The 13,647-nt window shown below is 37.1% G+C and overlaps 1 protein-coding gene across 1 annotated transcript in view; it reads right to left on the reverse strand.

Annotated features, from left to right (window-relative positions):
* Positions 1 to 10,935, reverse strand: part of LOC143084323 (uncharacterized) — a 68,592-nt gene extending 57,657 nt beyond the window's left edge. The window contains exon 1 of the mRNA XM_076260735.1: positions 10,864 to 10,935. Coding sequence (XP_076116850.1) covers positions 10,864 to 10,933 — 70 coding nt within the window. The 5' untranslated portion in view covers positions 10,934 to 10,935. The remainder of the gene's footprint in view (positions 1 to 10,863) is intronic.
* Positions 10,936 to 13,647: the final 2,712 nt, after the last annotated feature.

The following is a 13,647-nucleotide window of genomic DNA, read 5'->3' on the forward strand; positions in this document are numbered from 1 at the left end:
TCAATGTGTCTGTCCGTCTATAGGTTAACTTTTCAAGGTGTCTATACTTCTATAAGTCAACTGGTCAATGTGTCTATCCTTCTATAAGTCAACTGGTCAATGTGTCTATCCTTCTATAAGTCAACTGGTCAATGTGTCTATCCTTCTATAAGTTAACTGGTCAATGTGTCTATCCTTCTATAAGTCAACTGGTCAATGTGTCTATACTTCTGTAAGTCAACTGGTTTATGTGTCTATCCTTCTATAAGTCAACTGGTCAATGTGTCTATCCTTCTATAGGTCAACTGGTTTATGTGTCTATCCTTCTATAGGTTAACTGGTCAAGGTGTCTATCCTTCTATAGGTTAACTGGTCAAGGTGTCTATCCTTCTATAGGTTAACTTTTCAAGGTGTCTATACTTCTATAAGTCAACTGGTCAATGTGTCTATCGTCTATAAGTCAACTGGTTTATGTGTCTATCCTTCTATAGGTTAACTGGTCAATGTGTCTATCGTCTATAAGTCAACTGGTCAATGTGTCTATCGTCTATAAGTCAACTGGTCAATGTGTCTATCCATCTATAGGTTAACTGATCAAAGTGTCTATCCTCCTTTAGGTTAACTGGTCACTGTGTCTATCCGTCTATAGGTTAACTTTTCAAGGTGTCTATACTTCTATAAGTCAACTGGTCAATGTGTCTATCCTTCTATAGGTTAACTGGTCAATGTGTCTATCCTTCTATAGGTCAACTGGTCAATGTGTCTATCGTCTATAAGTCAACTGGTTTTGTGTCTATCCTTCTATAAGTCAACTGGTCAATGTGTCTATCCTTCTATAGGTTAACTGGTCAAGGTGTCTATCCTTCTATAGGTTAACTGGTCAATGTGTCTATCCTTCTATAGGTCAACTGGTAAACTGGTCAATGTGTCTATCGTCTATAAGTCAACTGGTCTATGTGTCTATCCTTCTATATGTCAACTGGTCAAGATGTCTATCCGTCTATAGGTCAAATGGTCAATGTGTCTATCGTCTATAAGTTAACTGGTCATTGTGTTCATCGGTCTATAGGTCAACCGGTAAAGGTGTCTATCGTCTATAAGTCAACTGGTCAATGTGTCTATCCTTCTACAAGTCAACTTGTCAATGTGTCTATCCATCTATAGGTCAACTGGTCATTGTGTCTATCTTGCTATAGGTCAACTGGTCAATGTGTCAATTGTCTATAAGTCAACTGGTCAATGTGTCTATCCGTCTATAGGTTAATTGGTTAATGTGTCTATCCTTCTATAGGACAACTGGTCAATGTGTCTATCCATCTGCTGGTTAACTGGTCAATGTGTCTATCCGTCTATAGGTTAACTTTTCAAGGTGTCTATACTTCTATAAGTCAACTGGTCAATGTGTCTATCCTTCTATAAGTCAAGTGGTCAATGTGTCTATCCTTCTATAAGTCAACTGGTCAATGTGTCTATCCTTCTATAAGTTAACTGGTCAATGTGTCTATCCTTCTATAGGTCAACTGGTCTATGTGTCTATCTGTCTATACGTTAATTGGTCAATGTGTCTATCCTTCTATAGGACAACTGGTCAATGTGTCTATTCATCTACAGGTTAACTGGTCATGTGTCTATCCGTCTATAGGTTAACTTTTCAAGGTGTCTATACTTCTATAAGTCAACCGGTCAATGTGTCTATCCTTCTATAGGTCATCTGGTAAACTGGTCAATATGTCTATCGTCTATAAGTCAACTGGTCTATGTGTCTATCTGTCTATAGGTTAATTGGTCAATGTGTCTATCCTTCTATAGGTCAACTGGTCAATGTGTCAATCGTCTATAGGTTAATTGGTCAATGTGTCTATCCTTCTATAGGTCAACTGGTCTATGTGTCTATCTGTCTATAGGTTAATTGGTCAATGTGTCTATACTTCTATAAGTCAACTGGTTTATGTGTCTATCCTTCTATAAGTCAACTGGTCAATGTGTCTATCCTTCTATAGGTTAACTGGTCAAGGTGTCTATCTTTCTATAGGTCAACTGGTCAATGTGTCTATCGTCTATAAGTCAACTGGTTTATGTGTCTATCCTTTTATAAGTCAACTGGTCAATGTGTCTATCCTTCTATAGGTTAACTGGTCAAGGTGTCTATCCTTCTATAGGTTAACTGGTCAATGTGTCTATCCTTCTATAGGTCAACTGGTAAACTGGTCAATATGTCTATCGTCTATAAGTCAACTGGTCTATGTGTCTATCTGTCTATAGGTTAATTGGTCAATGTGTCTATCCTTCTATAGGACAACTGGTCAATGTGTCTATCCATCTAAAGGTTAACTGGTCAATGTGTCTATCCATCTATAGGTTAACTGATCAAAGTGTCTATCCTCCTATAGGTTAACTGGTCATTGTGTCTATCCGTCTATAGGTTAACTTTTGAAGGTGTCTATACTTCTATAAGTCAACTGGTCAATGTGTCTATCCTTCTATAGGTTAACTTGTCAATGTGTCTATCCTTCTATAGGTCAACTGGTCAATGTGTCTATCGTCTATAAGTCAACTGGTTTTGTGTCTATCCTTCTATAAGTCAACTGGTCAATGTGTCTATCCTTCTATAGGTTAACTGGTCACTGTGTCTATCCTTCTATAGGTCAACTGGTCAATGTGTCTATCTTCCTATAGGTTAACTGATCAATGTGTCTATCCTTCTATAGGTTACTCATCAATGTGTCTATTAGTCTATAGGTCAACTGGTCATTGTGTTTATCTTGCTATAGGTCAACTGGTCAATGTGTCAATCGTCTATAAGTCAACTGGTCAATGTGTCTATCCTTCTATAGGTCAACTGGTCAATGTGTCTATCGTCTATAAGTCAACTGGTTTATGTGTCTATCCTTCTATAAGTCAACTGGTCAATGTGTCTATCTTCCTATAGGTTAACTGGTCAATGTGTCTATCCGTCTATAGGTTAACTTTTCAAGGTGTCTATACTTCTATAAGTCAACTGGTTAATGTGTCTATCCTTCTATAAGTCAACTGGTCAATGTGTCTATCCTTCTATAAGTTAACTGGTCAATGTGTCTATCCTTCTATAGGTCAACTGGTCAATGTGTCTATCGTCTATAAGTCAACTGGTTTATGTGTCTATCCTTCTATAAGTCAACTGGTCAATGTGTCTATCCTTCTATAGGTTAACTGGTCAAGGTGTCTATCCTTCTATAAGTTAACTGGTCAATGTGTCTATCCTTCTATAGGTCAACTGGTAAACTGGTCAATATGTCTATCGTCTATAAGTCAACTGGTCTATGTGTCTATCTGTCTATACGTTAATTGGTCAATGTGTCTATCCTTCTATAGGAAAACTGGTCAATGTGTCTATCCATCTACAGGTTAACTGGTCACTGTGTCTATCCGTCTATAGGTTTACTTTTCAAGGTGTCTATACTTCTATAAGTCAACTGGTCAATGTGTCTATCCTTCTATAGGTCAACCGGTAAACTGGTCAATATGTCTATCGTCTATAAGTCAACTGGTCTATGTGTCTATCTGTCTATAGGTTAATTGGTCAATGTGTCTATCCTTCTATAGGACAACTGGTCAATGTGTCTATCCATCTACAGGTTAACTGGTCAATGTGTCTATCCGTCTATAGGTTAACTTTTCAAGGTGTCTATACTTCTATAAGTCAACTGGTCAATGTGTCTATCCTTCTATAAGTCAACTGGTCAATGTGTCTATACTTCTATAAGTCAACTGGTCAATGTGTCTATCCTTCTATAGGTTAACTGGTCAATGTGTCTATACTTCTATAAGTCAACTGGTCAATGTGTCTATCGTCTATAAGTCAACTGGTTTATGTGTCTATCCTTCTATAAGTCAACTGGTCAATGTGTCTATCCATCTATAGGTCAACTGGTCAATGTGTCTATCATCTATAAGTCAACTGGTTTATGTGTCTATCCTTCTATAAGTCAACTGGTCAATGTGTCTATCCTTCTATAGGTTAACTGGTCAAGGTGTCTATCCTTCTATAGGTCAACTGGTCAATGTGTCTATCGTCTATAAGTCAACTGGTTTATGTGTCTATCCTTTTATAAGTCAACTGGTCAATGTGTCTATCCTTCTATAGGTTAACTGGTCAAGGTGTCTATCCTTCTATAGGTTAACTGGTCAATGTGTCTATCCTTCTATAGGTCAACTGGTAAACTGGTCAATATGTCTATCGTCTATAAGTCAACTGGTCTATGTGTCTATCTGTCTATAGGTTAATTGGTCAATGTGTCTATCCTTCTATAGGACAACTGGTCAATGTGTCTATCCATCTAAAGGTTAACTGGTCAATGTGTCTATCCATCTATAGGTTAACTGATCAAAGTGTCTATCCTCCTATAGGTTAACTGGTCAATGTGTCTATCCGTCTATAGGTTAACTTTTGAAGGTGTCTATACTTCTATAAGTCAACTGGTCAATGTGTCTATCCTTCTATAGGTTAACTGGTCAATGTGTCTATCCTTCTATAGGTCAACTGGTCAATGTGTCTATCGTCTATAAGTCAACTGGTTTTGCATCTATCCTTCTATAAGTCAACTGGTCAATGTGTCTATCCTTCTATAGGTTAACTGGTCACTGTGTCTATCCTTCTATAGGTCAACTGGTCAATGTGTCTATCTTCCTATAGGTTAACTGGTCAATGTGTCTATCCTTCTATAGGTAACTCATCAATGTGTCTATTAGTCTATAGGTCAACTGGTCATTGTGTTTATCTTGCTATAGGTCAACTGGTCAATGTGTCAATCGTCTATAAGTCAACTGGTCAATGTGTCTATCCTTCTATAGGTCAACTGGTCAATGTGTCAATCGTCTATAAGTCAACTGGTTTATGTGTCTATCCTTCTATAAGTCAACTGGTCAATGTGTCTATCTTCCAATAGGTTAACTGGTCAATGTGTCTATCCGTCTATAGGTTAACTTTTCAAGGTGTCTATACTTCTATAAGTCAACTGGTCAATGTGTCTATCGTCTATAAGTCAACTGGTTTATGTGTCTATCCTTCTATAAGTCAACTGGTCAAGGTGTCTATCCTTCTATAGGTTAACTGGTCAAGGTGTCTATCCTTCTATAGGTTAACTGGTCAATGTGTCTATCCTTCTACAGGTCAACTGGTAAACTGGTCAATATGTCTATCGTCTATAAGTCAACTGGTCTATGTGTCTATCTGTCTATAGGTCAATTGGTCAATGTGTCTATCCTTCTATAGGACAACTGGTCAATGTGTCTATCCATCTAAAGGTTAACTGGTCAACGTGTCTATCCATCTATAGGTTAACTGATCAAAGTGTCTATCCTCCTATAGGTTAACTGGTCAATGTGTCTATCCGTCTATAGGTTAACTTTTGAAGGTGTCTATACTTCTATAAGTCAACTGGTCAATGTGTCTATCTTCCTATAGGTTAACTGGTCAATGTGTCTATCCTTCTATAGGTAACTCATCAATGTGTCTATTAGTCTATAGGTCAACTGGTCATTGTGTTTATCTTGCTATAGGTCAACTGGTCAATGTGTCAATCGTCTATAAGTCAACTGGTCAATGTGTCTATCCTTCTATAGGTCAACTGGTCAATGTGTCTATCGTCTATAAGTCAACTGGTTTATGTGTCTATCCTTCTATAAGTCAACTGGTCAATGTGTCTATCCTTCTATAGGTCAACTGGTCAAGGTGTCTATCCTTCTATAGGTTAACTGGTCAATGTGTCTATCCTTCTATAGGTTAATTGGTCAATGTGTCTATCCGTCTATAGGTTAACTTTTCAAGGTGTCTATCCTTCTATAAGTCAACTGGTCAATGTGTCTATCCTTCTATAAGTTAACTGGTCAATGTGTCTATCCTTCTATAAGTCAACTGGTCAATGTGTCTATCCTTCTATAAGTCAACTGGTCAATGTGTCTATCCTTCTATAAGTCAACTGGTCAATGTGTCTATCCTTCTATAGGTTAATTGGTCCATGTGTCTATCCTTCTATAAGTCAACTGGTCAATGTGTCTATCCATCTAAAGGTTAACTGGTCAATGTGTCTATCCATCTATAGGTTAACTGATCAAGGTGTCTATCCTCCTATAGGTTAACTGGTCAATGTGTCTATCCGTCTATAGGTTAACTTTTCAAGGTGTCTATACTTCTATAAGTCAACTGGTCAATGTGTCTATCCTTCTATAGGTTAACTGGTCAATGTGTCTATCCTTCTATAGGTCAACTGGTCAATGTGTCTATAGTCTATAAGTCAACTGGTTTTGTGTCTATCCTTCTATAAGTCAACTGGTCAATGTGTCTATCCTTCTATAGGTTAACTGGTCAAGGTGTCTATCCTTCTATAGGTTAACTGGTCAATGTGTCTATCCTTCTATAGGTCAACTGGTAAACTGGTCAATGTGTCTATCATCTATAAGTCAACTGGTCAATGTGTCTATCCTTCTATAAGTCAACTGGTCTATGTGTCTATCCTTCTATAGGTCAACTGGTCATTGTGTCTATCCTTCTATAAGTCAATTGGTCAATGTGTCTATCCTTTTATAGGTTAACTGGTCAATGTGTCTATCCTTCTATAGATTAACTGGTCAATGTGTCTATCCTTCTATAGGTCAACTGGTCAATGTGTCTATCCGTCTATAGGTTAACTGGTCAATGTGTCTATCCTTCTATAGATTAACTGGTCAATGTGTGTATCCTTCTATAGGTCAACTGGTCAATGTGTCTATCCGTCTATAGGTTAACTTTTCAATGTGTCTATCCTTCTATAGGTCAACTGGTCAATGTGTCTATCCTTCTATAGGTTAACTGGTCAATGTGTCTATCCTTCTATAGGTCATCTGGTCAATGTGTCTATCTGTCTATAGGTTAACTGGTCAATGTGTCTATCCTTCTATAGGTCAACTGGTCAATGTGTCTATCCGTCTATAGGTTAACTGGTCAATGTGTCTATTCTTCTATAGGTCAACTGGTCAATGTGTCTATCCGTCTATAGGTTAACTGGTCAATGTGTCTATCCTTCTATAGGTCAACTGGTCAATGTGTCTATCCGTCTATAGGTTAATTGGTAAATGTGTCTATCCTTCTATAGGTCAACTGGTCAATGTGTCTATCTGTCTATAGGTCAACTGGTCAAGGTGTCTATCCTTCTATAGGTCAACTGGTCAATGTGTCTATCTGTCTATAGGTCAACTGGTCAATGTGTCTATCCATCTATAGGTCAACTGGTCAAGGTGTCTATCCTTCTATAGGTTAACTGGTCAATGTGTCTATCCTTCTATAGGTTAACTGGTCAATGTGTCTATCCTTATATAGGTTAACTGGTCAATGTGTCTATCGTCTATAAGTCAACTGGTCAATGTGTCTATCCTTCTATAGGTCAACTTTTCAATGTGTCTATCCTTCTATAGGTTAACTGGTCAATGTGTCTATCCTTCTATAGGTTAACTGGTCAAGGTGTCTATCCTTCTATAGGTTAACTTTTCAAGGTGTCTATACTTCTATAGGTTAACTGGTCAATGTGTCTATCCTTCTATAAGTCAACTGGTCAATGTGTCTATGGTCTATAAGTCAACTGGTCAATGTGTCTATCCTTCTATAGGTCAACTGGTCAATGTGTCTATCCTTCTATAGGTTAACTGGTCAATGTGTCTATCTTTCTATAGGTTAACTTTTCAATGTGTCTATACTTCTATAGGTTAACTGGTCAATGTGTCTATCCTTCTATAGGTTAACTGGTCAATGTGTCTATCCTTCTATAGGTTAACTGGTCAATGTGTCTATGGTCTATAAGTCAACTGGTCAATGTGTCTATCCTTCTATAGGTCAACTGGTCAATGTGTCTATCCGTCTATAGGTTAACTGGTCAATGTGTCTATCCTTCTATAGGTCAACTGGTCAATGTGTCTATCCGTCTATAGGTTAACTGGTCAATGTGTCTATCCTTCTATAGGTCAACTGGTCAATGTGTCTATCCGTCTATAGGTTAACTGGTCAATGTGTCTATCCTTCTATAGGTCAACTGGTCAATGTGTCTATCCTTCTATAAGTTAACTGGTCAATGTGTCTATCCTTCTATAGGTCAACTGGTCAATGTGTCTATCCTTCTATAAGTTAACTGGTCAATGTGTCTATGGTCTATAAGTCAACTGGTCAATGTGTCTATCCTTCTATAGGTCAACTGGTCAATGTGTCTATCCTTCTATAGGTCAACTGGTCAATGTGTCTATCCTTCTATAAGTTAACTGGTCAATGTGTCTATGGTCTATAAGTCAACTGGTCAATGTGTCTATCCTTCTATAAGTCAACTGGTCAATGTGTCTATGGTCTATAAGTCAACTGGTCAATGTGTCTATCCTTCTATAGGTCAACTGGTCAATGTGTCTATCCGTCTATAGGTTAACTGGTCAATGTGTCTATCCTTCTATAGGTCAACTGGTCAATGTGTCTATCCGTCTATAGGTTAACTGGTCAATGTGTCTATCCTTCTATAGGTCAACTGGTCAATGTGTCTATCCTTCTATAAGTTAACTGGTCAATGTGTCTATCCTTCTATAGGTTAACTGGTCAATGTGTCTATCCGTCTATAGGTTAACTGGTCAATGTGTCTATCCTTCTATAGGTCAACTGGTCAATGTGTCTATCCTTCTATAAGTTAACTGGTCAATGTGTCTATCCTTCTATAAGTTAACTGGTCAATGTGTCTATCCTTCTATAGGTCAACTGGTCAATGTGTCTATCCTTCTATAGGTCAACTGGTTTATGTGTCTATCTTGCTATAGGTCAACTGGTCAATGTGTCTATCCTTCTATAGGTCAACTGGTCAATGTGTCTATCCGTCTATAGGTTAACTGGTCAATGTGTCTATCCTTCTATAAGTCAACTGGTCAATGTGTCTATCCTTCTATAAGTCAACTGGTCAATGTGTCTATCCTCCTATAGGTTAACTGGTCAATGTGTCTATCCATCTATAGGTTAACTGATCAAGGTGTCTATCCTCCTATAGGTTAACTGGTCAATGTGTCTATCCGTCTATAGGTTAACTTTTCAAGGTGTCTATACTTCTATAAGTCAACTGGTCAATGTGTCTATCCTTCCATAGGTTAACTGGTCAATGTGTCTATCGTCTATAAGTCAACTGGTTTTGTGTCTATCCTTCTATAAGTCAACTGGTCAATGTGTCTATCGTCTATAGGTTAACTGGTCAAGGTGTCTATCCTTCTATAGGTTAACTGGTCAATGTGTCTATCCTTCTATAGGTCAACTGGTAAACTGGTCAATGTGTCTATCGTCTATAAGTCAACTGGTCTATGTGTCTATCCTTCTATAGGTCAACTGGTCATTGTGTCTATCCTTCTATAAGTCAACTGGTCAATGTGTCTATCCTTTTATAGGTTAACTGGTCAATGTGTCTATCCTTCTATAGATTAACTGGTCAATGTGTCTATCCTTCTATAGGTCAACTGGTCAATGTGTCTATCGTCTATAGATTAACTGGTCAATGTGTCTATCTTTCTATAGGTTAACTGGTCAATGTGTCTATCCGTCTATAGGTCAACTGGTCAATGTGTCTATCGTCTATAAGTCAACTGGTCAATGTGTCTATCCTTCTATAGGTTAACTGGTCAATGTGTCTATCCTTCTATAGGTCAACTGGTCAATGTGTCTATCTGTCTATAGGTCAACTGGTCAAGGTGTCTATCTGTCTATAGGTCAACTGGTCAATGTGTCTATCATCTATAAGTCAACTGGTCAATGTGTCTATCCTTCTATAGGTTAACTGGTCAATGTGTCTATCCGTCTATAGGTCAACTGGTCAAGGTGTCTATCGTCTATAAGTCAACTGGTCAAGGTGTCTATCTGTCTATAAGTCAACTGGTCAAGGTGTCTATCGTCTATAGGTTAACTGGTCATTGTGTCTATCCTTCTGTAGGTTAACTGGTCAAGGTGTCTATCCTTCTATAGGTTAACTGGTCAATGTGTCTAGCCTTCTATAGGCTAACTGATCAAGGTGTCTAGCCTTCTATAGGTTAACTGGTCAAGTTGTCTATCGTCTATATGTCAACTGGTCAAGGTGTCTATCCATCTATAGGTCAACTGGTCAATGTGTCTTCCGTCTATAGGTCAACTGGTCAAGGTGTCTATCCGTCTATAGTTTAACTGGTCAATGTGTCTATCCTTCTATAGGTTAACTGGTCAATGTGTCTATCCTTCTATAGGTTAACTGGTCAAGGTGTCTATCTGTCTATAGGTCAACTGGTCAAGGTGTCTATCTGTCTATAGGTCAACTGGTCAAGCTGTCTATCTGTCTATAGGTCAACTGGTCAATGTGTCTATCCGTCTATAGGTCAACTGGTCAATGTGTCTATTCATCTATAGGTCAATGTATTAATATTCCAAAAACTACTTATTCTGTAAAATCCAGTTGAGCTGATAGCTGGATCTGGTTGTCAACTGAGCAGGTTGAGAATGCTATATAAATCGGGTGAGAATGAATTGAAGTTTTATGTAAGATGTTTATTTTAAGGTTAATATGATCTGTAATCAATCAATCTTCATCAATAGCCTACAATACTTTTCCTATTAATTTCTTTATTTTTTATTTTAACATTAAATGCAGATATCAAGGTTTCTATATATTAGAAATAAGTAACTATAATCATTCCAGTTTCCATATATTAGAAAAAAGAAACTGTACATCATTCCAGCCAGTATATATAATAATTAACATTAGATGATAGACTTGTGTGATGAACCAGTAGGAATGATAGTATCGCCATTGTAAGCAGACATCAAGGTTTCCATACATTAGAAACAAGTAATTATTATGTCAGCCAGTATCTGAATAATTAACATTAGATGATTACCTTCAACTACTGGTGCTGCAGGATCCGGTGATTGGGTGTCAGAAGTAACTTCTGGGGATGTCTTTGACATGACGGTCTACAAAAGAAAAACATGTAATAAAACTAGCATGTCTCATGTGAAAACTTGTCAAATAGCTTCATTGAAAGACGTAGAGTGACCTATCGTTGTTAAATTCTGTGTAATTTGGCGATTGGGATCATCAATCTGTAAGAAACTATCATGCCTCATGTGAAAACTTGTCAAATAGCTTCATTGAAGGACGTAATATGACCTATAGTTTATATAATTTCTCTTTGGTCTTTTGTGAAGAGTTGTCTCATTGGCAATCAATACCAAATCTTCTTCTATTTATCATACATCTATCGTACGTAAAGGCCCAATTTTGCCACTGGAAATAAAGATTGTAAGAACAATTTCAAATTTGACTATAGTTTGCACATAATGTTTGGTAATGCTTACAAGATGAAGAAATACACATGTCAGACACATTATTCTGACAACCAGTCTTTAAGGAGAAGCAAGGAATACATATTTTAAAGTGTTGGTTCGACCAAGCAGGTGAGACAACCCACACTTCCTGCCCCTTGAGGCAGGTACCTTACTAAAACACCACATACATGGTTGTTGGGGTCAAAAATCTAAATAACCAAAATAAGGGACAAACAAAATTTTACTAAATTTTTGTAATGTTCTGACCTTTTTCAGATAATTTATATTTTTTTTTAGATTTCGTTCAGAAGCAGCTAATGCCAAGTTCAAAAACAGTAGTGTTATCAACCATAATCATAATGGAGAAAATGCATAATTTTTTAAAGTATGTGTTACTATTGTGACGAAAAAAATTTAAGTATGGAGACTTAAACTAAAGTGTGTATTCTTGTGTTTGTGCTTTGTTGTTTGGTGTCTACGTTTCACACGTCCACGGACGACAAATGCCAAGTATACTCTTAAACAGGGTAACCCTAAAATTCTTTGGTAGCGTGATTAAGGGAATCCTGGTCATATAAATAAATAAATGGATCCTGGTGTAGTCTGAACGAAGTCTTGCAAGTTACATCTAGAAATTGACAATGAGGGTCGGTAGAAAACAAAACTTTACGACAAAAGAGATGATTTCATGAATATGACCTACCGAATTAGACTATTTACCGGATTTGTAATCACATAAGCAACACGAAGGGTGCCACATGTGGAGCAGGATCTGCTTACCCTTCTGGAGCACCTGAGATCACCCCTAGTTTTTGGTGGGGTTCGTGTTGTTTATTCTTTAGTTTCCTATGTTGTGTCGTGTGTACTATTGTTTTTCTGTTTGTCTTTTTCATTTTTAGCCATGGCGTTGTCAGTTTGTTTTAGATTTATGAGTTTGACTGTCCCTTTGGTATCTTTTGTCCCTCTTTTACATAAACACAAAGTCGATTAAAAGCTCAATTATGTATTATTCAAAATTTAAAGTACATGTTACAGTTATACAAGTTTACAACATCTATAACTGCAGGCTCAACAATACGGTGACATAATCCTAAATCTCCTACGTACACAAAATCGTCTCTCCTCCTCGTATATCGTATCTCGTCTCCCTTCTCACTATCTATTTCTCTCTTGTATACTACTGTAGTAACCTGATTACAATATGGTTAAATGAATCTGAACAAAGAAATATTCTACAGGAGATATATTACAGGAGCCCGGAGCCCGGAGCTAAGGTCAACCGAAACTGAGGTAAACCAAGGCACCTATATAAACAAAGCAACGGGGCACCAGCTGATTAACATGATTGACATTACATTTAACAAGTACAATCTGATTGAAGGCGGTAAAAATAGATTGTAAGGAATTACTTTATACCGGTTAATGAGAATAAGTAATCTAATTATACCATGATAATAAAATCCAATGATGCATGTAATAAACGAAAAACGTTACACTATATTTGTTTTTATTTATCCCATTGTTTAATTGCAAATAAAAGCACAAATTCTGGTTTTAGGCTGTTTTCTTATTTTTGTGATTCCATGTTTATTGCTTTAAAGGAGTAAAACCACCAATTCAAAATCCCGGTCTATTACAACAATTTTTTTCAATTTTCACAGCTTTCTAAATTTTTTACATAAGTTTAACTTAACAAAAAGGTGTATAATGAAGCGTACATGTTTCATCTTTCTACCTGCCAATTCTAATTCATGTTTAATGTCTTGTAGTTAAATACCAACGGCCGAAGGTAACTACTAAACATAGTCCCTGTTTTTTTCTGAAAATCTTAAATTAATATAGTATGGAGAGCATTAATCCTCATTCTTTAATGCAAACTCATAAGCAAGTAAATCATGTCTAACAAGAATGTGTCCAAAGTACACCGATGCCCCACTGGCACTATCATTTTCCATGTTCAATGGACCGTGAAATTGGGTAAAAAATATAATAAGGCATTAAAATTAGAAAGATCATATCATAGGGAACATGTGTACTAAGTTTCAAGTTGATTGGACTTCAACTTCATCAAAAACTACCTTGACCAAAAACTTTAACCTGAAACTCGCACTTTCATTTTCTATGTTCAGTGGACCGTGAAATTGGGGTCAAAAGTTTAATTTGTCTTTAAAATTAGAAAGATCATATCATAAGGAACATATGTACTAAGTTTCAAGTTGATTGGACTCCAGCTTCATTAAAAACTACCTTGACCAAAAACTTTAACCTGAAACGGGACAGACGGACAAACGAACAGACGAACGAACGAACGGACAGACAGACAGACGGACGAACGGACGCACAGACCAGAAAAC

Source organism: Mytilus galloprovincialis, chromosome 7 (genome assembly GCF_965363235.1).
Source record: "Mytilus galloprovincialis chromosome 7, xbMytGall1.hap1.1, whole genome shotgun sequence".
NCBI classification, from domain to species: domain Eukaryota; kingdom Metazoa; phylum Mollusca; class Bivalvia; order Mytilida; family Mytilidae; genus Mytilus; species Mytilus galloprovincialis.